Genomic DNA, 27,817 nt, shown 5'->3' with positions numbered 1-27,817 from the left:
TAAAAGACGCCACACATTATTGAGATAAAATCCCACAAATATGCAAGGCTAACACTGAGTAACAGAAACCCATCATCTTGCATTCTCCCCCCAATAGTATTGATAAAAAATGCTACTTAAATCTATGGAAGACTGGAAATCAAAACAAGAAACCATTGAAATCAATAATCTGTATAAAGGTACAACGAAGAACAATGAACATGGTTTAATGTTTTGTTGTAACTTTGACGAAGCAATGAAAGCACAATTATGGCATTTCAACTCCACTCAAATTTATGTATTGCTCTAACCTTCTTATCCGACCAAGCCAGTTGCGTTCTGGGCTCACGTTATCAGTGCAGAACTTCGGGACCACGTCTATTTTGGAACTAGTCAGATTGTCGATGTGTAGCTGCCGGGTATAATATGCTTCTAACAACAGAAAACTGCAAAATCCTCTAAAGGTTGAATATGCAGAACAGTCGAAATGGAGTTTGTAGTGACATAAATGAGTAAACAGTGCAGATCATCCCAACACGATGTGTAGCTTTGCTAAGGCTGAAAATATGACTAAAGATATTATGAGAGCTTCTCTCCGATTGGGGAGTGCCTGAAGATAAATAAAACAAAAAGAAAAATTCAGTTACATCAGCAGAAAACCTTAGGGGATGCCTAAAACAATAAAACAAAAGAAAAAATATTATTTCTTGTATGAAGCACTATTCATGTATGCTGTAATGTGAACCCAAAATTCACTTTAGTACATGTGCATGTGCACAGTCAGGTCTGCACATTAAATCTAGACTTGAAAAGGTGCTCGTCAATGGAAATTGTGTTCCGGCGGATTTTATCCAAACTTAATATTAACATGAATGATCAGATTCAAGAAGATGGTAAAATAAATGAGTTTGAATTGGAAAAATTATATTAACAAAAAACATGGTAAAACACTACAAAGCCAACACCTGCCACAGTTCCCCAGTTACGAATGCCATGAATGGATGTAATTAATTTCAGTATATTCTCGAAAATGTAAAGTATAACAGTCTGAGCTACTAAAGCAACTGAATCATCTCTAGAGTGGTAAAGGCGAGCTTTACTGGCTTCAATATACCTGCAGCACAAACTTGCCAGCATACCATAATTTGTTTGTGAAGGCCGTGTTTGCTGTTAGCCTTTCAGTTGATAAATTAAAATCCTAGAGATTATTCAAGGAAATTGATTAATTAGACATACTATCATAAGCTAGAACCATGGACATAAATAAAAGAAAATAAACAAAGGTTCGTAAGCAGCTTAATATGTTAAATTATATTATAAGGACATAATCCTTCCGTATTCCATTTATAGTCATACCACCTACTTGTCACATATTCATCTTCAAATTCCTAACCTGTAACTCCAAAATTCAATTAATCATTGAATAATCACTTGCATTCACATAAATCATGCTTTGCAAACAAAATGGATTTAAAATCTAGCTTACGAACGTTCCGTGAATAAACAAGGATTAAATTGTAACAATTTCAAAATAATAAGGCAATTGTGCGAAACATGAGTCACACGGATGTGTAGTGCATGATTGAGCCAATAAGTATCAAACTTCATGCCCAAACTCAAAACATTCCCTAACAGTGACCTTTAGGTGCCCCTGTAGACCTATAAGAACTAACCAAATTCTTCAACAACTCATATATACCTTACCTTAATTGGCACAAATGGTCACCATTTAGATCTAATAACACAAGCAATACAATCAAACATTACAAGCTTCTCAACCAACTATCATCCTTACAACAATTCATATCATTCTATTTAATTTATGGTCATATCATTTCTTAGCAACACAAACCATGTCCACAACATCGCAAATATACCAATTGGATATTTAGCCAACCTACATTTATAACATTCAAGCAACTTAGATTGCATCACTACAATGACTTATTTTACATCAATAATACAACTTATGTTCGTGATCATTTGGACAGTGTAAACGAATATTCGGACAGCTTACAATGACAACATAACTTGCTTTAAAATAACATCAAGTGCAATTTTGTTTTCTAACTTATTTTCACCTGCAATCTTGAAATGTAAATCTAAAACAAGAAATTTGGTGGCCTTTGGAAAAGTTGCATACAATGTTTATGGATTGAAGATACAATCATTTCTTAAATATTACTATCATGATGTGCTTAGCTCCAATACAACAATAGGAAGGGATATGTAATGTTAGATGGTAACGCCAAAAAGAATACCAGATCATTGGCAGAACAAAAAAGATGAGCAAGACATGTAGAGGTTCCAATGTCACAACAAAATTGGAAAGGAGACCTAATTTTTATCGCACTTGACAGCAAGTTGCAAGAAGTATGGCATGTTTAGTTCACCTAACCCTGATACATGAGCACTGGAAGAACTGACACAATCATTTCAAATTAGAGGTTATTACTCCGAACAGAGTAACAGATGACACACTTCAGCATATTGTATTTTGACACCAATAAATGTGATAAACGCAAATAAATGCCAAGAAGTAATGCCCCATAGTACAATAATAGGGAATCCGAGACATCTTGTACTTGGAAGAGGATGCAGATACATCTATATCTATTTCCAACTCCATTTATACCTGAAGGAGCCATCTATACTGCCCGCTAGCATAACTTCTGTTTCCATTTGACCCTCTAGTGTCTGGAAATCAACTTGTCAGCTCCAAAGCACTATAATGTATATTTCTTAATAAATTTTCATCTGTTGCACCATATCTCCAACCTGAAACAAATCTGAAATACTGTACAATACAATAATGAAGACTAAGTGATTATCAGTAAGAAATTTGGGAATAAAACTCTGATTTAAAGAATGACAAATATTGCAAAAGAGATATGCGTGAGTATTACAGAAAATATAAATTCATCAAATTTTGAGTTATCTCCTCCATTAATTAGTTTATTTTTGTCGTCTCCAGCAACAAAATCGAAATAATAAAACAAGGATTGAGAGGAAGAGATCGACATGGTGATTACGATTGACTCCAAGCAATTCAATTCTAGTCCATAGGTTTCCCATAAGAGAACGAAACATTATCTCCCCCAAAAACAGATTTGGGAGTTGAGTTGTAGCTTATATTTTTAGAAAAATTTAAAGAAAACCCATCACCAAAAACCTTTCTAAAACAAAATCTGATTATTGCAAGAACAGAAACCAAACGAAATTAAACTTGAAAAGCAAAATCTGCTAACCTGAAAGTGTATTTTTGTGATAAAAGAAGCAACTTTGAACGCATTTGCAGAGAAAGTGTGAAGGAGATTTTGGGAAGAATTTTCTTCATTTCTATTCGGCCATGGTCGGAATGGCCATTCAAAGCTTTCAGCACTGAATCCCTATTACGCATTTGAGGGAATAGAAACGCTTTTAACTAATTCGGCCGAATGAAGAAACCGTAAACCAAACAAAAGCATTGATATTCATCCAAGAATAAAGAGGGAACCAACCAAACGTGGCCTCATTCTTTTAATCTGAAAACTGAAAACCGAAAACCTTGACAAAAGCTAACTTAAAATATTAGTAAAACGAAGCATATATCTGAAACTAAAGATAGAGAGGCATAAAAAATAAAGGGGCAATGTTTATTTTCAAAATTTACATTCTGGCATAGACTTTTTTATTATTATTTATTTTCAAAAGAATAAATTTTGGAAATTGTTTCTGTTTTTTAAATACCAGTAATAATGGTGTTTGCATTTATTGTTTATTGGTATTTGGGGCTATTTTAAAGTTATTGCTGGGTTTCATAGAAACTGGGTATCAGTACCGCTTATACAGCTGTCCATAACATAAAGGCAATAAACTTAAGAACAAAGAGATATCCCTGGATGGGATATACCTAAGCCGGGGTATCCTTCACAAGGGTATCCCCAACCGGGATATCCCGGGAATGGGATATCCCGGGAATGGGATATCCGGGGCTGGAATAAGTACGACAGGTAGCCCGGTCCAAACACTTAAAAAACCTGAACCGGATGCCAAAACAGCTGAACCGGGCACTAAAAACGAAGAATCGGGACGGGATATGATGGGGATATTCTTGGAATAGCCTATCCCGATCAGGATATGACGGGATATCCCCAAAGTAGAATAAGAATGAAAATTAACCCAGTATGATTTAATTAGTGTTTTCTTATTCCTTCAACAAATATAATGTTTTTACTTGTTGAAAAAGGGAAAATGAGGAGGCAATAAAAGGGAAAGAAACAAGAAAATATTTCCATTTACTTTCTGCTAATCAGTTAGGGTTTTAGGGTAGATAATTATATAGTTCTTAGAAACATATCTTCACTATAAAATCTCATAAATAGGACTCAAAGATTTGCAAGAAAATGTCCTTAAATACAGAAAACAAACAATCGAAAAAAAATTAAAACATATAACAGGCGATAAACTATCAAAAAGATGACGGCATCACAAGATTTAAAAAGACGAATATAAGCAGTGTTTCATAAGGCTGAACACCAAAACCAATAACAAAAACACACTGAAAAATCAAAAAAAGAAGCATAAATCTGAAAACTAAAACAGAGATGAAAACCACAATACCCACAGAAATAAAAGAAGATAAACATAGGTCTGAAACTAAAAAAGACGTGAAAAGAAAAAGTTAGTAGAAGTGAAAATCATACCTGAAATTGCAATCCGATGAAGAAGGGGATTTCAATGTCCTGCTGTAGTAAAGAAAGGGAGGAAGAGAAAATAAATAAAAACAAAAGAAAAAGAAGGTAAAAATCAAAATAAAGGGATACAGAGTAGACACAATTTACAGGAGAAAGAAGGGTCTCTCATCAAGAATTTAGAGAGACGTTGGAAGCTGTTTAATGTATCATTTAATTATCAAAAGACACTATGATACCTGTAGGCCTGGTCTGACCTGAACTTGGACAATGTTAAACTCACAACAGTGATTTAAAACCAGGCCAAAAATAGGACGAAAACTTGTAAAGTGAATACTCAGGAATGTGTCACTGAGTGAGCAAAGAATCAATCATAATAGCAGGATGAAAACTCAGTGTTTGAATTGATTGCAACTTGTTAAAGAGTTTTTTTTTTTTTCAAGAAACACTTCCTTGCGAATGTCAAATATCCGGTATGCCCTCAAGTTTCAGCAGATGGCCAAGCCATGACTGACGGAGAACTTGCATTGTCCCCCACACTTGCTTCACTTGAAGGCTGCCTCCTCTTGCGTGGAGGGCATGCAGTGGAATTCCCATCATTGACCTTCAAGTGATCCATTTTCCATTCACGGATTTCATACATGTGGAGCAGCATTTCAAAGGTCCATATATTTGTGCATATTACAAGCAAAAGTTCATGATGCTTTAAAAGAAAAACTGCTTGAACAAGATAGGATAACTTGTTTCTAATATGTTACCTGTAAAGTCAAATCTAAGTTTCACATGAAGTTGCACTTGTCCGATGCAAGGTGAGAAGGAACAGAGTTCCATCTTGTTTCAACATGTTTCAAGCTGAAGGAATAGTCAGCCAAGGTTGCGGTAGGTCCAGAAATACAGAGTCAGCCAACCCAGAAAACTGATCGGAAATCCCTGACCCTGAATATCTCGGACTCCCACAGTGACTAAAGCGCTTATTCCAGTCCTCTCTGTTGAAGGAGTGAAAAATCGTAAAACATTCCTTCTTTCGCGAACCAACACAGAAGAATCAAAGAAAAAAAAACAACCATCCTTTGATCTTTCTATTATCAATTAGACAAACAGAAACCATATAATGGGACAAAATATGCATCATAAATGAGACCTACGCAAGGTTCCATAAAACCAAGATAATTTTGAGACTATGAAGCATGACAGCAACAGAATGTCGATCGAAGAATACATCTACCTGAACAGACTTCTGAAATCTCCCTAGAATTCAAGCTCAACCTAAGCAGTTTCTAAAATCATATTTCATAATTATCTTTGAAACCAAAATTTCATAGCAATGCACTCACTAATGAAACTAATAAAGATCTGTAAACCGACACAATTAGAGACAATGAAGTATCACGGCAACAAAATGTAGATTTATGAAGACATCAACTCAAGATAACCCAGAATTCAAGTTCAACCTAAGCAGTTACTATATCATATTTCATCACAATGCACTTTTGCAAACGATAAACATTAAGGCTTACCTAGCTGAGGCAGCCCTCTGTTAATGGAAATCAAAGGTATACACATGTCCCGTTGGAGCCACTACTGGTCCCGGATTCAAGAACCAAACAACCAGGAACTACTTCCAAGTACATAATCACAAAGATAATATCCGCAATATAAAGAATCTGAGTCCTATGACTTAGAACCAAAGTCCATAACTCCGGTGCCGGAGCCAATAGGTAAACAAATCCACCTTTGTTGCTGAAAGTTATGGAACCAAATGGCTTCCCGACCCAATCTGAATGTTTAAATACACCGACATGATTTTGAAGAATCAAATTCTCGCACACTTTAACAGCTTTCATAGTATCGTGCCTCTCATTTACAATAATCAAATCTCCATCTCTAATGCAACGATTGAAAGATATCTTCATTGAGGAATCCATAAGCAATATCCTTAAAAAACAAAAAACACATACAATTGAATACACAGATGATGTTCGACTAATATGCAATTTCTGTACCAAAATTTACTCCACAAAACGAAAATATTTACCACATATCCAAAGTTCCATTAAGAATAAACTATCACCTAGAATACCAGGAAGCCCAAAATTCATTAATATATATATGAATATAAATACGAAAAGGGCATCATCATTGTCAATGGAGATACCCATTATAATTGTAGTTTCTAAAGGTCACTTTCTCAATACAGGAAAATTCTCAGGGCATGTATCATTCTTGTGATTTCATGCCAACCCAGCTCCACAAAATCTCTAAACTAAACGTTTTCAAGCAAGCTCATTAAGAGTGTTAGACGCCAAACCTTCATGAGCCTACTGCTGACTATAACTTGGAAGCATGCCTTAAAACTTAGCATCCAAAAATGATCTAGATTCCAATTCCTACGTGATGGTAAACTAACAATCATTCTTCTTAGCACACTTAATTCGCTGATTGGATACTGATTTTAAGCCATTCAGCTTTAAATTCTCAAACAAAGAAAAAAGTTTAGTTACCTTATTATTTATTTTAGTCTCATATTTTCATTAGCTTAATTATAGTTATGATATGAATCAAACTGTCTCATTATCAATTTGTAGCTCAGAAAGCTTTTAGTTTCTGCTTTGTAGAACTGATTATGTTTTATTTGACCTCATATACAAATTCATAACTTACTCTAAGCTAAAATGCCAACCACATATTCTTTTGTTGCAGGTCCATTTAAAGTCAAGGCACACACAGTTAAATCTCATATTCAACTATCCGTCAACAAAAAAAAAATTTTCAAGTGTGCTTCACATTTCTCAAACAGCAGAGAAAAATAAATACTTAATGTCCAGCCTCATCATTATGAAGTTTGTGTGACTTGTTATAAATTTTCACAGGAAGCAATTCCACAACTTCATTAGGAGCGGGAACAGATCCAATTGAAGATACAGAAGGTCGAGAAGATAAAACCACAGACCGCTGGTGGATTTCATCCAGAACCTAGTTAAAATGCATAGAAATTAACTCCAACAGATAGGTGCAAAGAGAAAGAAGACCCACCCAGACTAATAACATAAGAAATAAAAATTACCTCAAATAAAGCTTCAGCTAACATAACGATTCTGTATAGACTAGCCCTAGCAGTTGTGCTCGAGTAAATCATGATACCTGGCTTCTCTAGATTGTGAAGTTGGGTCACGGGTGCCAGAAGATCAGAAACCTGAGATCGTATTCTTCTCCTCCTTTCAAGGAAATTGGATCTGTGCTAGAGTAAATCATGATGCCTGGCTTCTCTAGATTGTGAAGTTTCAACTTCATGGCCCTGAATGTTAAAAACGGGGGTGTGGGATAGAACGGTGGTAGTATGTGCGGAGCCGGAAACGGAAGTAGATTTGGAAGGCGAGGTAGCAAATTGTCTCGTGTCCCTGTCTCCTCTAAATGCGTGAGTTTGACTGCCGACGTGACTACTTTGTTGTAAAGGGCACAATGTGAAATTAGATAAGGAAGGTCTGCGAAGAACACGCTCACGAAGCCTTCCAACACTTAAATGTTCTGCTAAAACGAACATTCCTTTCAACAGATTCTCGACTTCCAACTCCAACACGTCTATCCCTCTCCCTATCTGTGTCTGAATCATTAAAGGTTAAGGGAGAATATAAGTTTATAGAAGAAGAATTTGGGGAAAGTTGTCGATGTTCAAGTGTCTCGAAGTTGTCATCACGGTTCAATATTGTAAGACTTGGAGGAGAAACAGGATATGCCCTAGACGAACCCAAACTATTAGCTCTGCGAAGCTAATGTTACCCGAAAAGAAGCTAAAGCCAGAGAGGCAGCGAGAAGGAGAGTGATGCACTGCTGTGGTGGCTCTGCCAGAGCTGCTACCACTTCTCGAGGCATCTATATCTACACCATTGGAAGATATGCATGGCAGTGGCATTTCATAATCAGATGCCGATTCAGCTTCAACCTTTCTGGAACATTCTCTTTTCACTTGATCCGACACAGATTCCCGTTCTCTGCTGTTCTGGTTGGTGAAATTAGAGCCGTAGTCTTTATTATGGTGATCAACAACAACCACCTGAAGAAGCGAACTTCTTTTTGAAGGAAGAGGAAGAAGAGAGAGGGGAAAAAATGAGACAAGAGAATGGAGAAAGACCTGACGGTCAAAGTGGGAGTCAGCAGATCCAGAAATAGCTCCCAGGCAAGAGGATTGGAAAACTCTATTCTTTCCAATAGATATTCCCTTCCTCCCACCACTCAACGAGGAAGCTCCTCCCCTGCAAGAACCCTTGCTCCCACAGGATCCCATCAGTTCTAACCTAAACACACACAAAAATAAGCCTAAATTACGTCATTGCTTGAAAATGCATGCGTATTCTTTACAAATTACAAGCAGATTAGAACTTTGATATACTACTACTGGGCACCTACTTACCGATGTATTCAGATTTCACATCAGATCTGGACCATGTGCAGAGAGCCAGTAACATTAGGAGGTGGCATTGATATGACAAAAGGATCACTTTCCCAGTCAAATTTTGGTCTGAAATAGCCTTGAGACAGCCACCTGATCTCCAAGAGTTCCATAAATGCTCTCAACAGAAATATATGTTAACAAAGTTCGTTACAAGAAATGAACATATAACCATATCTAATTCTAAGCAAGGGACACATATGCTGAAGTTTAACAAAGTTTGACAAAAAAACATTGCCGGACTTGCATAAACGAAATACTTAAGATCAATCTGAGGTCAAAATTTTAACTTGAAAAGTGATCCAATGTCTTTAATTATGCTAGCTATGTCGACCAAAAAGAGGAATGAAAAACTTATTTTATACAGACAGGAGGAATCCACTTGTATGAGTGCTTATGCACTTTCGTAACTTTTCATAGGATATGTAATTGTTTAACCCTACTATCAATACTATCATATTTCATATTCTATTCACATAAATCATCCATCAAGTTTTAAAAAAAATTAAAAATATATCAAATCATTTGTTCAATGTAAAAACTTTTAACAGCTAAATATCTATTAAAAAATATAGTATGCTCGATTAATATGATAGATTTATTTCATCTATTTGAAACTTTACAAACACAAACCAGTATGATTATATTATTAAATCTAATGTTCAGTTAGTCAAAATATTAATCACGGTTAAAAGAATAAAAGCACAACATAAACCCGAATACCCGATTCGAGAAAAAAAACCAAAAAACTATATAATACATGACATAACATAAAAAAACACTACACACGAATACACAAACATGTATAAATCAATATAATAAGAATTATTAACCCGTAAAAAGCTATATAAAGATAAAATATGTAAACGCGATTATCCTACATATATTTGGACATGAAAAAAATGAATATATCTGTATTCTAAGGATAAAATAATTAAAACAACCTCTTCTCTAACATTAATACATTTAATCACTTAAGTTAACTTCACTAAATCGAAAACTTTTTTTGCCAAAGATAAGGAGCAAACAACATAAAAACATCAAAATTCAATTTAAAAAGATGAATCTAGAATTTTTTTATAAAAAAGAAAACAAAGAACTGATTATCAGATTCAAAAATAAAATACCAATTGTATATTCGTTCTTCCGAAGTAAAATCAAATGACTTTGCCAACTCTGGAGAAATGAAAATGCCGTTGTCTGATATAGCCATTGAAAATGCGATGCAACTCAAACAAGTACCCTTTAAAATGACTAAGCTAAAAATATTAACAAAATTCATCAAAAGTTTCACAGAAGAATGCACGACTTTCAAGTTCTAGGCTGATTTTGCTAATACAAAGACGTTTTCATTATATTTTATTTTAACAGCAAAGCTCCTATGTTTTTTCGAAGTGAAACGAGAGTAAGAGAGCGAAATGCGAAAATAGTTGCGTTTTGAGAACAAAAGAGAATTTAGAGTATAAGCATAGCGAGAAGATAAAAGAACAGAATGAGACAGAGCTATTTCAAGAAACTCATTTTATAAGGTAAAGAGAATTTTGAAAAGAATTAAATGTCCATTATTGAAGGAGAAAATGACTTTACATCACAATTGAAAATAGAAAGAAAAAAAGAAGTTATGAGTCAATTTGAATAAATCAAACAAATAAAAATCCCTAAACAAAAGTGATTTATTATCCAAACAACCTAAAACATATTATCAAATCCTAACAATTCCTCCCTTCAAAATAAAAATGCTCTAAACATTTAGTTTATATCAGTTTCTGCACAGACACCCAAGAATCTTCTCAGCATACAAAACTGATCCAGTTTAAGAGGTTTGGTCATCACTTCTGCTAGCTGATCCTTCACAAATTACAATGCTCCAGTTTAATATTATCGGTCTTTGTCAGGTCTCGAAGGAAATGAAAATGCACATCAATATGTTTGCTGCGACCATGCATTACTGGATTTTTGGAGAGCTTGATTGCCAAGCAGTTATCACAAAAAATAGTGATCAATTTCTCATGTTCTTGTCCAATTTCACCAACACCCTTTGTAACCATGTTGTTTGACATGCACATGATGTTACAGCAATAAATTCAGCTTCTGTGGTGGTACTCTTTCTATCTTCTATATCTCCAGCATAGTTGCTATCAGTGTAAACAAGTTCATCTTCTCCTCCCTTCTTATAGGAGATTCCAAATTTAGTGGTACCCTTCAAGTATCTCAAAGTTCGTTTCACCACCCGCAAATGTAGTTCGGTACGATTTTCCATGTATCTACTAGCATGACTCACCCTTGTCTTCTAAGACATTTCACATCTCTATAATTGTAGCTTTGATCTTTTCTTGAGTGGCCCTGGTCAAGACGATCGAACCCATTCTATTCAGTAATGCCACATATCGAAAGAAAATTCATGTCATGGTTTTGGGGTTTAACCTTACAAAATTAAATACTATGGAGGGTCAAATGCTTTATTTCATACTACAGGGACAAAAAGTATTTTTTTAGGAATTAGGTTTCGGGTTCTGGTGGTGCTGAGTTTTGGTGGATCCAAGTGCTCTACTAAAACTTGTTCAGAAAATCAGCAGCAGCAGAACCAAATGTCTTTTTCATACTCTATTTTATTCCATCATATTTAATATCATTTACACATTTCTTTATGCCAAACTCTATTTTTTGGAAATAAAAAATAACAATACTGCTTGATTACTGCTTAGACACGCCAACCATTCTGCTTCTTTGCCTCAAATGAGGCTCCATCATTAAGCATGTCCTGTGCATCGGTTTCCATTCCATGCTTGGAGAGAGCAAGAGCTTGCATGTAGAAGGCAGTGGGGCACTAGGGCAACCACACCTGAGCCTGCATGGCATCTCTCAAGGCAAGTTCTGGTTGGCCAATAATCAAGTATGAAAGGACTCTTCTCACAAATACAGTACCAGAAGGAACAGACATCATCGCTACCAACTGCATTCAAGGGGAAAACATTTACTAACTTTTAAAACTGAAAACACGGGTTGAAATTAGTTTGCAAGCATGTACAAAGGAAATGGAGGAACAAAGCAGATTGATAGAGCTAAAGCAATTCCCTAATACCCAAAATAATTATGTAGCTAAAGAAAATAAGTTGGACTCCGAACTTGAAATATTATCAGGCTAAACTCTCTTTTGGAGATTATTCAGAGGCCAATAAATATTTTCTAACAACTAGAATAAAAAAAAAACAAAAAAAAACTTATGTTTAATATAACATCCCAGTAAGCAAGCTTGTCAAATAGTAAACAAGTACAACACGTCCACATGAAGAAAGGTACCTTTGAGTAGTAATAAATAGCATTTTTAAAATCTTTGTCCCTAAATGCAATATCTCCAAATTTCTTTGTATTCAGCATATCCCGAACCTGTTGTGTCCACTCTTGGAATGACAGCTTCAGCAATCACACGGTGCCAGCAAATTAAACCACAGAAGGGACAGACAAGTGAAACCATGCATGGCCAGTTATTATGTGACATTGACAAAGTAAAATGGCCGTAACCCACCTCATTGTCTGCACCTTCTTCTTCTTTATAACCAGTTTTCAGTAAGATATCTTGCACTGCAGTAAGATCCATCCTAGCACATGCCTTTCCAAGTGGGGAAATCATAGTTGGCAGCGGCACTGGGGTTTTTGATAGACCCATTAGAATATGTGAGGCAACTTATGGAAATCAAGGGAACATTGCGCGTTCGCCATTGCATGAATGGCCACTTTGCAACATGTATATACATGATAGTTTTTATGATATACCCAATGAAAAAGTAAGCATACTTGTATCTTCTACTTACAGCAGTGGGGATCTTCTTAAGAAAAGGCATAGCTGCGACACACCCATCAACCATCAGTGCCTGAAGAAGGTTACTGAGACGCTGTTCTTTGACTTCAACAGGTAAAAGCTCATGGATTTCCTTATCCACGTCAAGTATGGTGCCATCCACAGGTGCATCAATGTAGCCAGTACTTGAGGCCAGTCAGATCGTGGATTCTTTTAGATGTTTGAGTCCTTATTTCACTCAAAAGGGTAAGAACAAACGGAGGATGATAATTGATGGAGTAAATTCAAAATGATGTTACCAGAGTGGACGGGAGTTGATAAACTAGAGGAGTTTGCATTTCATTGTATGCCTCTTGCATGCTTAAATTTAGTTGACTCAGGTTTGCATTTTTACTTGTACATTGTCGAGCTGTCGATACAAGCTTATTACGCAATAGCCGTTAAAGGCAATAAGAAACTCATAACCACATAGAGAATGATGGAAGGAATTTCAGTTAATTGCCACTGTGAATTCATATATCATTAACTAGAACAAACTATCTACTACCTGGTGTTTCAGAGTTGCTAAGCTTTTTGTATGCATTGGAGACTGTGGAATGCCAATAAGACCATATAATATGGCCTACTAAACACCATATCATTAGTTACTATATATCATGTCAGACTTGGTCAATAGGTTCAGCATCGGAGAATAGTACCACCAGAAAACCCAAAAGGAGGGTCGTAGTGGTAAGAAGGTGGCTTTTTCAGATTGAACTTTTTCTCTTGAGCAAGTTGAGATGCGACACTGTGGTCAAAGTAGTAAAGGACAACAATCATGGATGCCGGAACAAATGCTCCAAGTATGCTAAAAATGGAAGTTTTCTCGAGAGAAGTGAAGAAGAAAAGAATCGCCTCTAAGAAAAAAACGAAAGAAAAAGGAAAGTGACTGGCAGTTAACAAAGCAAGACTTACAGAATGACTGAGAGCAGTCCACAAAGCAGAGACTTACCTACCAAAAAATGCGAGAGAGAGAGAGAGCATATCTGCATTGTTGATTCGTAATCAGAAAACTCTGCTCCGTATTGATATATTTATTATTTATTCATTGTTTTATCAAAGAATATTCATTCATGCTAAAGAGAAGAGAAACAAAAGGCTTCCTGACATTTTCATACATGTGTTCCAATTTCTCCTTTTCTTTTCTTTCAAGTTCTGGACCTAAGTGTAAGTTCCTACAAGAGGAGCAAGCAGATCCTTCCACAGACCACTCATAATCTTCTGTTGGAACGGCGACTTATACCACCACCCTCATCTTCAACGGTTGTTTCTCCATTTTCCTATCAAAACTAATCTAAATGTATGCATTATTCAATCCCTGATAAGTTACCAGTCAACTGTGGCCTCTCTCAAACCAGTTTGAAACAACTCATTCTTATTTTCATCAATCCAGCTACTGTTTCATCCAAACTCTGTAATTCACACTTCTTTTCCTCCACTAAGTCCTTTGTTTTCCTGGCAAGAATTCCTGTTAACTCTTCTCCGACATCTCTCCCCATCCTTTTCAGCTTAAAACTAGCTAAGGCATAACCAAAACCTTTATTTTAAGCTTTTTGTACTATTTTCTCTAATGTTTTCAAAATTCTAACCTGATTTTTGTTGTGTTTGTTGGTGGAATGGGGCAGAGACTTATGTTTGGGCCCTGGTTTTTTTTTTTTTTGCCGTATGTTTTCTAAATAATAGTTTAATTTGATGTTTTAAAAAAAGAAATAAAAATTCTTAACATCTTATTGTTTTTTTTTTAATTTAGCAGAAATGTTTTCTTGAATTTATTTGCTTGTAGACTGTGTTGTGGTGTTTTTGAAAAACTGTTAGAGAGTAGAAAACAAAGATTGGATTCGGATAAAAAAATCTTATGTTTGATCTGTTTAGGAAAATATATATTATTTCTTGTTTAAGCCTATTTTTTAAATTTAAAATTTAAACTTGTAGTTAAACTCATGTTTAAATCTAATTATCTAATAATATGATAGCTTTGGCCTTAGAGATGTAACTGAATTACCCAACTTTGGTTGATAAAATATGAAATACACACTAAGATTAAAGGGAATTGGTGAAGGGTTTAAATTCTAATGATAAATTTGACATAGTTTATGAAAAAGTGATTAGAAAAAAATAATTTTAGACACGTTAAAATTTTTATTTTTCGGGTCAATTTTGACTTGAGAGAGATCTTTTACCTAAAAAATCAGTTTGTTTATGATTTTTTTTATCCCATAAATATTTGTTAGACATAACCCTTATAAGATATGCATACTTAGATATTAATATTGATAGCGTATAAACTTGCACCATCTTAGGTGCTCCGTCTTGTGGCTATACAAGTTATTATTCCAAGAAAATTATTAATCTGGCATAAATTGCTAAAACTCAGAAAGAATTATCGGTACACTATTTTTTAACGTTAATGGGGATCATTTTTTTTAATAATTTGTAAAAGTTAAATGTATACTTGAAGAATAAGATGAGTTTTAATGTAATATATATTTGGAAAGTATGTTAAATTCATAAATTTCTTTCGGAATTTCAAAATCATTATTAAATAAAAATTTAATGTAAATTTAATAAATAATAATTATATATACGATGATTTAATTTATATTAGTTTTTGAAATTTAAAGTCTAATTTCATCAGCTCTACATTTGCTCCCGGACAATCAACAATAATGGCACACCTGATTGTATAGAACGCACCTATATTTACCTTCTATGGTTGGAATATAATGAGAGAAATCATTGTAATCCCAACATAAGTTGAGGTACTTTAGAGACTGGTCACTAGTTCTGATTGTTGTAGCCGGTGTAATATTAGCAAGTTTAATCGGGATAAATAGAAAAGTACGAAATTAATTTTAATTAAATTGGAGTATAGGTATTACTTCCGCAATATGCATAGAGTGTAGGGATTATTTGTAGAATTTGACCTTGATGTTGTTTGTAAGCTAAGACTTTGTAGGTGTAGGACTAGGACTTAGGAGAAGGACTAATTTGTTTTAATTTTAAAAGATCTCTCTCTCTTTCTCTCTCCCTGCATATTCTTCGCATGATCTGATCGCATCTTCTAAGCAGTAAGCACTGCTGCTTTGCGGAAGGATTTTCTGATTGAATTTAATTTCTCTTCCGCATCCGATATATAAATCTGGACGAGACTTAGAGAAGGGGTAGAATTCCGGATCTGGTAGCGCCATTTTAAAGCTCCTCTGGTTCTGGAGGACAGGCCTTATTAGAGGAACCTTGGCCAACAAAAACGCTCACACATTAATTAGGTAAAGGTTAGCTTAATTTATTTACTAATCCCATTTTATCATTCACATTCTCTTGTTTTCTTTCCTCTTTTTAAGCCTCAGTTCCTTTGTCAACTCTACTATCAGGATCTCATCTCATCTCATTTATTTGCCATCCAATTATGTTTCCTATTTTTGTTAGTTCTTCATAATTTGCTTGCCTTTCCCGTAACAGAACAACCTCGAGGTTGTTACAGCTAGCAGGATCTGGATTTTTGAATTATTTCACTATATTTTTGTGTGTATTGCTTTAATTGTTTTAAGTTGCTTATTGGATTATAAAAATCCAGCTACTGATTGTTGACCGTAGATCCGCCGTAATGATATTGATGTTTCTCTTGCTTTCTCACTAAATTTGGAACGGATTTTCCTTATTAATTTCTCCTTCCTGAGTCTATAGGATCTATCTATATGTATCTATTCGAGCGAAAACAGTTTATTATGCTCACAGCAACCCGACAAGACTCTGCTGATTTTCAGAATTTCAAATTATCACCCAACTTTGACAATGGCATCCATATCTCCGTTTTCTTAGAATATCGGTTCTGTGTGACTGACTTCCACTAGATTTTGCGTGTCTCGTATGTTTTGTTTTGTTTATTTAGGTATTAGTATTTACTATTTGGAGTTTAAGCGCTTAAATTACATCGACTTATCTTATTTTTGTTTGTTTTGTAGTTATTACAGATTTGGGGCAAACCAATGAAAAACGGGACGATAGAATGCAGTGTCTGCCATTCGAAGTTGGTTTCCCCAACTACCCGAGGTGTGTCTAGGGCTTACGACCGCCATAAAAGCAGGGTATCATCAAAGCAACGTGCCCTTAATGTTCTCTTGGTCGTAGGTGATTGTGTTCTTGTTGGTTTCCAGGTAATTTATTGTCAATTTGTGCTTTCCTTGCATTCTTTGTTATCGTACCTTTTTTCTTTTTTTTTTACTGTTCTACAGTTTCCCAGATAGCTTGTCTTTCTTTGCTTTCCTCTACTCATCTTGATTCTTCACATGTTTGATATTCTCTTTTTCTACCAGCCTATTTTGGTTTATATGTCTAAGGTGGACGGACGCTTCATGTTTAGCCCCATTAGTGTTAATTTTTTGACAGAGGTTGCAAAGGTTCTATTTGCAGTTCTTATGCTGATTTTACAGGTACATTGCAAATTATTTCTTCATTGATTTACTTGTTTTCTTTATTTGATTCAACCTTTCTACTGGATAAGTTTCATAGGATAACAGCACTTTGCCTCATTGGATTGACCTAATGTGTGTTGAACTTTATATGGTTTTATCATGTGATTGCCGTGACTATCCTATTTGATGTAGATGGAACTGTTTGAGAAGTACACTCATGGTGCTTGTGTGCACATTGTGATGGGAATAATTTGCATGTTGGAAATAAATGGACTTTTCAATATAATAACGTAATCTTCTGTTAATAAATCAAGTGGAGCCATTTCATAAGCCTCCCTTGACTTCAGTATAGTAATTCATTAAAACCAATATTTACATGTTTACAGGCTAGACGTCAGAAAGTTGGTGAAAAGCCCCTTCTGTCAATTTCCACATTCATGCAGGTACAGTTTTTTTTAATGACATACAAGGTTTGTACTTGAGAGGCATTGGTAAAAGAAGTTGTAATAACAAGTCTGTAAGTTTAATAGTTTTATTTGAAGCTACAGATTGCCTACTTCAGCTATCATTTTGCATATCAATCATGTCCACTAGATTCTGATAATGCTTTATTATTCTTGTCACCAAAAGATGTAATTTTGAAATGATTCTTTTTTTATAAGATAACCCTAGCAATGATCATAATTTCTTGCAGGCAGCTAGGAACAATGTTCTCCTAGCCGTTCCAGCACTTCTTTATGCCATCAACAACTATCTGAAATTCATCATGCAGGTATATTTCTTAAAAGGTTCCCTGCAGCATTTTCTTGATGCTTTTGGTTAATATCATTGCACTCTATGTTTTTAATTGTCAATATACTGTCTGGCAATGTCTTCCTTCCGGGATATGTTTTTAGCATGATAAAGGCTTTAAGTCATAGCTAGTGTGAATTGCTTGTTGGCAGCTTTATTTCAATCCTGCAACCGTGAAGATGCTGAGCAACCTCAAGGTAATATTTCATCATAATAATGTATCAAACCATGGTTCCTACTGGAAGCTATTAGTTTTGATTTGTCTGTGTGCTTAGATCTTGGAACTTTTCTTTATCTTATCATATGTCGTTGATGAGTTATTCCATAGTACTATTACTCCACTGACGCACATTTATCGGCTAGTTTATTGCTCAAGAAGATATATTCTTAAGTTCTGAGATTCTTGTTTCTCCGCAATTAGACATTTATTCTTTATGAGAGTTTAATTGGGGTTACAATTTGCTGGGTAGTTTCTTGCTTGAGTAGCCTCTTTTGTTCTCCTTTTCTTTGAGTTTATGGTATTTGGAATTTGGATACAGAAAAAAGCTTGGTTCAAATTGGGACATGCTAATTTCTAACAAGTTCTTACTATTTATTGACCCTTATTTGCATCAACATTGTTGCCAATTCAGTAATGGTGATACTTCCTTGTGTGTGGGAAGGCAGATATTGGATCTGGATGAGTGCATTCACGGGATCAAGAGCCACACAATCTTGAGCTTAAGTCTTGGCTTGTGACACTTGCATAGTGTTACTAGGAGGATTTTTTTCATTCCTCTAAGATGTTGGAAATAGTTTTTTTTAGGAAAAAAAACAATTGTTTGTGCTCCTTGCGAAATTTTCTATATTTGCTCGATGATCATGCAGGTTTTGGTAATTGCTGTTCTGCTGAAGATGATTATGAGGCGCAGATTTTCTGTGATACAGGTTAGGCTTAAAACTTCTCAACTGCATAACAAAAAAATTAAAAAACCAGGTGCACGTCAGTGCAATAAGTTCTTTTCACTAAGTGCACATCTGATTCTTGTTTTGTGTTTATTTTGCAGTGGGAAGCTCTTGCTCTATTGCTCATTGGAATTAGTGTAAATCAGCTGCGTTCTTTACCTGAGGGTAGTACAAGTTTGGGTCTTCACGTTACAACCGGTGCTTACATCTACACATTGATCTTTGTAAGTACTTTTGGGTATCTGTAATTTAGATTTAGCATGTCTCTTTTGTGCGGACCATGCAATCAGTTTTAGTAGAAAGTTGTTCTTTGTTTATCATTCTTCCACATCTCTTTTTCGTTCCCTATTATTTGATTTTACACATGCCAGAAGCTGACATTAGACCTAATCTTTCAGGTAACTGTTCCATCTTTGGCTTCTGTCTACAATGAGTATGCTCTTAAGAGTCAGTATGAGACAAGCATCTATCTTCAGGTATTTTTTAGGATTCCCTGCATTGGTGGTATTTGATCTGTTCTGAGAAATGCTTTTAGAGATGTTGTGTTAGTTTCAAAGGGAGTGATCGATTTGATGTTAGAATTGTAATAATTATTGAGCCTTAGTATCTGGTATGTCTGCCAGAGCTTAGTTTCTTTTCTTAAGGTTTTAATTTTATTTTCTCAGTTCCAATATTATGAAGTTCGACTGTCTGGAAACCTATTGAACAGTATTTCTCTCTGCCACTACAAGGGTTACGTGCAGCTATCAAGCATGGTCATACAAGGATCTGCTGAATTGAATCACTAGAATTTTGCACTTTGGCTCGGCTCCTAAAGGCTAAAGGATTACTTTTATATGGTCATCCCCTAATTTCTTTTTGCTCTTGTTTGGTTTGCAGAACTTATTTTTATATGGTTATGGTGCTATATTTAACTTTCTGGCAATACTGGGGACAACTGTTGTCAAAGGTATGGTAAAGTATATAATATTCAATTCTTTAAAGCATGTTAAAAGTTTATGAAGAAGGCTAGTGGCTCTAGAATTAAATTACTTTTGGCCTAGGTTGCTTTCTTCAAAGTCTTCTTTAAGTATTTCAATTCTGAACAAGCTTTCTGCTTCAAAATATTTACTTGTGTTAGAAGCCTCTTCGGTTATTTCTCCAGCAATTATTATTTTCAGCAACTATTAGGCCAATTTTAGATCCTGACTTGTGAGTCTGATATTTTGATGTTCTCATTTGGATTATTTCAGGTCCTAGTAGCTTTGATATCCTACAAGGACATTCCAAAGCCACCATGTTTCTTATATGTAACAATGCAGCACAGGGAATTTTATCCTCTTTTTCTTCAAATACGCAGGTCATACACTAATAGTTTATATAATTTCATTAGTTTTCATCTAAGCTTGAATTGAAATAGAACTAACTAAAAGATGGCTTCAATGAGCATCCCACCTGTTTTGTTTTCGAGACATAATTGTTTTCAACTCATTGTCTTTTTGCATTCAGATACAATTCTGAAGAAGTACTCTTCAACTGTTGCTACTATCTTTACCGGCATAGCATCTGCTACTCTGTTTGGCCATACTTTGACCATGAACTTCATCCTAGGAATTTCAATTGTGTTCATCTCAATGCACCAGGTAAATTGGAAAAGGATGCTGCCATACTGATGACTAGCTTTCTATGGAATTCTGCTTGTTTACTTGTAGACTTGCTCATGGGCCGGGCCATCGCCTAGGCCTATTTGAAAACTTGGAGAGTTTGGATAAAAAAATGAGGCTTGAACATGAGCTTGGGTAAAAATTTAAAACCCGTTTTTTATATGTGTCTAGGCTTGGGTAAGATTTTTGGCCTGACCCGAATATATTATAATATAAAAATAATTATATTAATTATATATGTTAAATAATAATTATGTATATTTATATTTATATTAAATCTTTAACCCAATAACAATTAAATTCATTACCCAAAAAAAAAAAGACTTACCCAATTAAATAACCCAACCCAAAATATAAAATTTTAAAAATAATATTTAATACAATAAAAGATTTATTATGTTTATTTGTGTTTTTTAATATAATAAAACATTTATTATATTTATGGTATTGTTTTTAATATAAGTACTTTTTAATGCATTTGTAATGTGTTAAAAAAACTCTTACTTTAGATTTTTCTTTTAGTACATTTAGTGTATTATATTTTTTAAAAGTTATTTTTAAATAAAATAATCTTAAAAAATCAAATATGGGTGGGCTTGGATCTTTTGCCTATTTTTCGGGCCAAGCTAGGCTCAGGCTTGGAAAATTGGTTTAGATAACCTGTATGGGCCGAGTGGGCCCACTCGGCCAACGAGCACCTCTACTTCTTGTTTATGAGATTATTTGATGTTTTATTTTCTCCCTAGTTCTTTTCGCCGCTTTCCAAAGTCAAAGAAGAACAAGAGAATGGAATGCTAGAACCGGTAGATTATAAGGAAAACCACAGGTAAATGAAAATAGCTCTCTTTTCCATGGCTCCCCCCCCCCGGGTTTTATGCCTTTACCTTTCTTCAATAGTTCAAGTTAGATTGTTCCTGCTTCATGCTTTTGATGGATGCGGTAGGGATAATGATTGTACCTTCTTCAGCAACAGTCTAACTAGAATTTGGCAGAAGAACCCAACCGAATTTATCTATAATATATATGGAAAAATGTTTAAGTTAGTTCTTGAATGGAGTTTACACATTCTTTATTTTTATTTATTTTCTTTTTTCCAATATATATCTTAGGTCCAAGGAATCTTTCATTAATATAGCAGCAGGAGCACATGAAGAGGTATGAATTTAATGTAAAAGTAGTTAAGTTTCCCCTGGGAGATGGTCTTTTCTGATTGTCTGATTGCATTCCAAATTAATGTTATTTCTTTCTCTTCTTTTTTTTGGACATACAAATTAATGTTAATTTGTCTCTTTCCAGGCTAGTCATCGTGTTGGATCCGACGAGAGACAACCACTTCTTCCAACTTAAAGTTTTAGGGAGTATGTGAAAGCGTTTTGTTCTGGGAGTCAACTTCTTAATTTTGAAAATATTTCATGTGTTTTTAATTGCTGCACAAGTTCCTTGGTAAAGAGGTAGAGTGCTGTTATTCATTCATTGTTAATAAAGCTGTATGTTACCTGGACCAAACTTGTTCCTCTTGGTGGATTATTTATTTGTCAAGGAAATAACAGCCAGGGGGCTTCAAGTCTAGATGAAACAAAATGGATAAATGGAAAGCCTTTGTATTACTATGATTAAACTCAGCAGGTCTAGGTTTAGGTGTATCTATAATATGCAGATCATGCCTTCCCTGTCCCTAAGTTACAGTTTTCATAAGATTAGTAACTAGTATTGTTGAACTGCTGGAGGATGAATCTGACACAGCAGTTGTAATTTGTTGCAGGGAGGGAATTTGTTTTGGTACGGACCCAGAAATACGGATGCATGGTGAGAAGGAACATAGAGTTCCATCTTGTAACATGTTTCAAGCTGAAGGAATGGCTAGCCAAGGTTGCGGTAGGTCCAGAAATACGGAGTCAGCCAACCCAGAAAACTGATCAAGAAATCCCTCACCCTGAATATCTCGGACTCCCACAGTGACTAAAGTGCTTATTCCAGTCCTCTCGAAGTCCTCTCTGTTGAAGGAGTGAAAAATAGTAAAACATCCCTTCTTTCGCGAACCAACACAGAAGAATCAAAGAAAAAAAAAACAACAAATATGAAGTTTGAAATAACCATCACTTCGCATATTCAAATTCAGTTCAGTAGCCATATGTTGCAGAATTCGTGTGGTAGTCAGGAAAACCATCAATGGGGTTGGAGGTTTCCATGTGGTAGTCAGGAAAACCATCTACCATGATCTCACAGATATTATCAATCTCCCTGCTCCAACATGCACTTGCATGCCATTCCAAAGGCTGTTGGACCAACAAGCTATACTTGATGCCAGCATCATCCTTTGGCAGTTCTATATTTGTTGTTTCACCATATAACACAAAAAATTCATTTGTCCAAAATTTTCAAAGGGGAATATTGATGAGTCTTTCAAGCCTCATATGACCGTTGGTCTTTCCGTTTCACTTCACTGTTCTTAAAGATAACCTAACATGTGGAGTGTAACTACAACCCATGTTATACTTCTGAGGAAGAAATGACACATCTATTTTATCTAGCACACCCTTAATCACATATTTACCATAATGTTAATTTAAAAACATTGCAATAATAATCATCCATCCTACCTGTGAACCTCCTTGAGCCACTTGTCTATACAAGTTCTGTGGAATTCATGGTTACAAGCAAATATCCGCATGCTATCTCCCTCTTCATACTCCAAAAGGCATATGTAACATCTGTTAATTGAATATAAAAGATGAGCAAGACATGTAGAGGTTCCAATGTCACAACAAAATTGGAAAGGAGACCTAATTTTTATCGCACTTGACAGCAAGTTGTAAGAAGTATGGCATGTTTAGGTCACCCAACCCTGATACATGAGCACTGGAAGAACTGACACAACCATTTCAAATTAGAGGTTATTACTCCGAACAGAGTAACAGATGACACACTTCAGCATATTGTATTTTGACACCAATAAATGTGATAAACGCAAAGAAATGCCAACAAGTAATGCCCCATGTTAATAAATTGTAGATCCACCTAAACCAGTAGAATTTATACTACAATAATAGGGAATCGGAGACATCTTGTACTTGGAAGAGGATGCAGACACATCTATATCTATTTCCAACTCCATTTATACCTGAAGGAGCTGTCTATACTGCACGCTACCATAACTTCTGTTTCCATTTGACCCTCTAGTGTCTGGACATCAACTTGTCTGCTCCAAAGCACTATAACGTATATTTCTTAATAAATTTTCATCTGTTGCACCATATCACCAAACCTGAAATAAATCTGAAATACTGTAAAAATACAATAATGAAGACTAAGTGATTATCAGTAAGAAATTTGGGAATAAAACTCTAATTTAAAGAATGACAAATATTGCAAAAGAGATATGCGTGAGTATTACAGACAATATAAATTCATCAAATTTTGAGTTCTCTCTTCCATTAATTAGTTTATTTTTGTCGTCTCCAGCAGCAAAATCGAAATAATAAAACAAGGATTAAGAGGAAGGGATTGATGTGGTGATTACAATTGACTCCAAGCAATTCAATTCTAGTCCATAGGTTTTCCATAAGAGAACGAAATATTATCTCCCCCAAAAGAAAGAGATTTGGGAGTTGAGTTGTAGCTTATGTCTTTAGAAAATTTTAAAGAAAACCCATCACCAAAAACCCTTCTAAAACAAAATTTGATTATTGCAAGAACAGAAACCAAACGAAATTAAACTTGAAAAGAAAAATCTGCTAACCTGAAAGTGTAATGCTATGATAAAAGAAGCAACTTTGAACGCATTTGCAGAGAAAGTGTGAAGGAGATTTTGGGAAGAATTTTCTTTATTTCTCCTCGGCCATGGTCGGAATGGCCATTCAAGGCATTCAGCACTGAATCCCTATTACGCATTTGAGGGAACCAACCAAACAAAAGCATTGATATTCTTCCAAGAATAAAGAGGGAACCAACCAAACGTGGCCTGATTCTTTTAATCTGAAAACCGAAAACTATGACAAAAGCTAATTTAAGATATTAGTAAAACGAAGCATATATCTGAAACTAGAGATAGAGACGCATAAAAAATAAAGGGGCATTGTTTATTTTCAAAAATTACATTCTGGACTAGACTTTTATTATTATTATTTATTTTCAAAAGAATAAATTTTGGAAATTGTTTCTGTTTTTTAAATACCAGTAATATTGGTGTTGGCATTTATTGTTTATTGGTATTTGGGGCTATTTTAAAGTTACTGTTGGGTTTCATAGAAACTGAGTATCAGTACCGCTTATACAGCTGTCCATAACATAAAGGAATAAACTTAAGAACAAAGAGATATCCCTGGATGGGATATACCTAAGCCGGGGTATCCTTCCCAAGGGTATCCCCCAACCGGGATATCCCGGGAATGGGATATCCCTAGTTGGAATAAGTACGACAGGTAGCCCGGTCCAAACACTTAAAAAACCTGGACCGGATACCAAAACAGCTGAACCGGGCACTAAAAACGAAGAATCGGGACGGGATATGATGGGGATATTCTTGAAATAGCCTATCCCGATCAGGATATGACGGGATATCCCCGGGGTAGAACAAGAATGAAAATTAACCCCAGTATTTAATGTCAAATTCTCTGAAAATATTTAAAAACTCAGTATGATTTAATTAGTGTTTTCTTATTCCTTCAACAAATATAATGTTTTTACTTGTTGGAAAAGGGAAAATCAGGAGACGACAAAGGGAAAGAAACAAGAAAATATTTCCATTTATTTTCTGCTAATCAGTTAGGGTTTTACGGTAGATACTTATATAGTTGTTAGAAACATATCTTCACTGTAAAATCTCATAAATAGGACTCAAAGATTTGCAAGAAAATGTCCTTAAATACAGAAAACAAACAATCGAAAAAAAATAAAACACATAACAGGCGATAAACTATCAAAAAAATGACGACATCACAAGATTTAAAAAGACGAATATAAGCAGTGTTTCATAAGGCTGATCTAAACACCAAAACGAATAACAAAAATACACTGAAAAATCAAAAAAAGAAGCATAAATCTAAAAACTAAAACAGAGATGAAAACCACAATACCCACAGAAATAAAAGAAGATAAGCATAGGTCTGAAACTAAAAAAGACGTGAAAAGAAAAAGTTAGTAGAAGTGAAAATCATACCTGAAATTGCAATCCGATGAAGAAGGGGCTTTCAATGTCCTACTGTAGTAAAGAAAGGGAGGAAGAGAAAATAAATAAAAACAAGAGAAAAAAAGGTAAAAATCAGAATAAAGGGAGACAGAGTAGACACAATTTACAGGAGAAAGAAGGGTCTCTCATCAAGAATTTAGAGAGACGTTGGAACCTGTTTAATGTATCATTTAATTATCAAAAGACACTATGATACCTGTAGGCCTGGTCTGACCTGAACTTGGACAATGTTAAACTCACAACAGTGATTTAAAACCCGGCCAAAAATAGGATGAAAACTTGTAAAGTGAATACTCAGGAATGTGTCACTGAGTGAGCAAAGAATCAATCATAATAGCAGGATGAAAACTCAGTGTTTGAATTGATTGCAACTTGTTAAAGAGTTTTTTTTTTCAAGAAACACTTCCTTGCGAATGTCAAATATCCGGTATGCCCTCAAGTTTCGGCAGATGGCCAAGCCATGACTGACGGAGAACTTGCATTGTCCCCCACACTTGCTTCACTTGAAGGCTGCCTCCTCTTGCGTGGAGGGCATGTAGTGGAATTCCCATCATTGACCTTCAAGTGATCTATTTTCCATTCATGGATTTCATACATGTGAAGCAGCATTTCAAAGGTCCATATATTTGTGCATATTATAAGCAAAGTTCATGATGCTTTAAAAGAAAAACTGCTTGAACAAGATAGGATAACTTGTTTCTAATATGTTACCTGTAAAGTCAAATCTAAGTTTCACATGAAGTTGCACTTGTCCGATGCAAGGTGAGAAGGAACAGAGTTCCATCTTGTTTCAACATGTTTCAAGCTGAAGGAATGGTTAGCCAAGGTTGCGGTAGGTCCAGAAATACAGAGTCAGCCAACCTAGAAAACTGATCGGAAAAGCCTCACCCTGAATATCTCGGACTCCCACAGTGACTAAAGCGCTTATTCCAGTCCTCTCTGTTGAAGGAGTGAAAAATTGTAAAACATTCCCTCTTTTGCGAACCAACACAGAAGAATCAAAGAAAAAAAAAACAACCATCCTTTGATCTTTCTAGTATCAATTAGACAAACAGAAACCATATAATGGGACAAAATATGCATCATAAATGAGACCTACGCAAGGTTCCATAAAACCAAGATAAGTTTGAGACTATGAAGCATGACAGCAACAGAATGTCGATCGAAGAATACATCTACCTGAACAGACTTCTGAAATCCACCTAGAATTCAAGCTCAACCTAAGCAGTTTCTAAAATCATATTAACTATCTTTGAAACCAAAATTTCATAACAATGCACTTACTAAAGAAACTAATAAAGATCTGGAAGCCGACACAATTAGAGACAATGAAGTATCACAGCAACAAAATGTAGATCCATGAAGACATCAACTCAAGATAACCCAGAATTCAAGTTCAACCTAAGCAAATATATCATATTTCATCACAATGCACTTTTGCAAACGATAAACATTAAGGCTTACCTAGCTGAGGCAGCCCTCTGTTAATGGAAATCAAAGGTATACACATGTCCCGTTGGAGCCACTACTGGTCCCGAATTCAAGAACCAAATAACCAGGAACCACTTCCAAGTACATAATCACAAAGCTAATATCAGCAATATAAAGAATATGAGTCCTATGACTTAGAACCAGAGTCCATAACTCCGGTGCCAGAGCCAATAGGTAAAATAATCCACCTTTGTTGCTGAAATATAAAGAATCTGAGCTCGCCTTCTAGAGCTCCGTCTCTTAGTGCTCTGCAAATTGATTCCGCCATAGCTACTGGCTTTGGTGCTACTGAGTTGGGCTTTTTTAGCCTCAAAAAACCTCTAGAGGAAAATATGAGGGGGTTTCCAATGGATCCCTTAATTTCTTTATTATTATTGAAAAAAATATATGAAATATGTTTTTATTTATT

The 27,817-nt window shown here is 35.2% G+C and overlaps 2 protein-coding genes and 2 long non-coding RNA genes across 82 annotated transcripts; 2 read left to right on the top strand and 2 right to left on the bottom strand.

The window, feature by feature from the left end:
- Positions 1 to 139: 139 nt before the first annotated feature.
- On the bottom strand, positions 140 to 10,532 carry LOC107940062 (uncharacterized). 30 transcript variants are annotated; one of them, XR_005917322.1, is made up of 10 exons: positions 9,061 to 9,509; positions 7,717 to 8,944; positions 6,170 to 7,625; positions 4,892 to 5,638; positions 4,665 to 4,706; positions 3,480 to 3,510; positions 3,228 to 3,368; positions 2,615 to 2,776; positions 1,094 to 1,177; positions 140 to 589 (listed from the first exon to the last, which is right to left on the bottom strand). It is a non-coding gene; the product is annotated as an uncharacterized lncRNA (long non-coding RNA). The 30 variants fall into 30 exon arrangements; XR_005917323.1 differs by having other exon boundaries at positions 5,411 to 5,638; positions 9,061 to 9,503; XR_005917305.1 differs by lacking the exon at positions 3,480 to 3,510 and having other exon boundaries at positions 5,411 to 5,638; positions 6,170 to 6,587; positions 7,467 to 7,625; positions 9,061 to 9,485.
- A 207-nt stretch (positions 10,533 to 10,739) lies between these two features.
- LOC121220121 (uncharacterized) lies at positions 10,740 to 11,210 on the top strand. Its single transcript, XR_005917302.1, has 2 exons — positions 10,740 to 10,919; positions 10,995 to 11,210. It is a non-coding gene; the product is annotated as an uncharacterized lncRNA (long non-coding RNA).
- Positions 11,211 to 15,664: 4,454 nt separating this feature from the next.
- LOC107940060 (CMP-sialic acid transporter 2) lies at positions 15,665 to 23,167 on the top strand. Its single transcript, XM_041100108.1, has 16 exons — positions 15,665 to 16,203; positions 16,900 to 17,091; positions 17,251 to 17,367; positions 17,736 to 17,792; positions 18,044 to 18,121; positions 18,294 to 18,338; positions 19,009 to 19,068; positions 19,188 to 19,310; positions 19,485 to 19,562; positions 19,966 to 20,035; positions 20,319 to 20,411; positions 20,560 to 20,708; positions 21,476 to 21,555; positions 21,839 to 21,884; positions 22,026 to 22,087; positions 22,492 to 23,167. The coding sequence occupies exons 2-15, from the start codon at positions 16,924 to 16,926 to the stop codon at positions 22,074 to 22,076; spliced, it is 1,215 nt and encodes a 404-aa protein (XP_040956042.1). The 5' UTR covers positions 15,665 to 16,203; positions 16,900 to 16,923; the 3' UTR covers positions 22,077 to 22,087; positions 22,492 to 23,167.
- Positions 22,315 to 27,786, bottom strand: LOC107940061 (RING-H2 finger protein ATL51). Of its 50 annotated transcripts, XR_005917589.1 has the most exons (10): positions 27,597 to 27,771; positions 27,382 to 27,482; positions 26,806 to 26,856; positions 26,629 to 26,722; positions 25,888 to 26,486; positions 24,469 to 24,718; positions 23,851 to 23,994; positions 23,330 to 23,440; positions 22,824 to 23,189; positions 22,315 to 22,723 (listed from the first exon to the last, which is right to left on the bottom strand). XR_005917589.1 is itself a non-coding variant. In XM_041100097.1 (8 exons), the coding sequence occupies exons 5-8, from the start codon at positions 23,895 to 23,897 to the stop codon at positions 22,573 to 22,575; spliced, it is 378 nt and encodes a 125-aa protein (XP_040956031.1). In that variant the 5' UTR covers positions 23,898 to 23,994; positions 24,469 to 24,718; positions 25,888 to 26,486; positions 26,629 to 26,856; positions 27,382 to 27,776; the 3' UTR covers positions 22,315 to 22,572. The 50 variants fall into 50 exon arrangements, 9 of the variants coding, with proteins under 9 accessions (XP_040956031.1, XP_040956037.1, XP_040956033.1 ...); XR_005917584.1 differs by having other exon boundaries at positions 22,315 to 23,189; positions 27,597 to 27,775; XR_005917590.1 differs by lacking the exon at positions 22,824 to 23,189 and having other exon boundaries at positions 24,469 to 24,609; positions 27,597 to 27,774.
- Positions 27,787 to 27,817: the final 31 nt, after the last annotated feature.

The sequence above is a fragment of the Gossypium hirsutum genome, chromosome D08 (assembly GCF_007990345.1).
Source record: "Gossypium hirsutum isolate 1008001.06 chromosome D08, Gossypium_hirsutum_v2.1, whole genome shotgun sequence".
In the NCBI taxonomy this organism is placed as follows: domain Eukaryota; kingdom Viridiplantae; phylum Streptophyta; class Magnoliopsida; order Malvales; family Malvaceae; genus Gossypium; species Gossypium hirsutum.
This window is presented reverse-complemented; position numbering and strand designations above follow the sequence as displayed.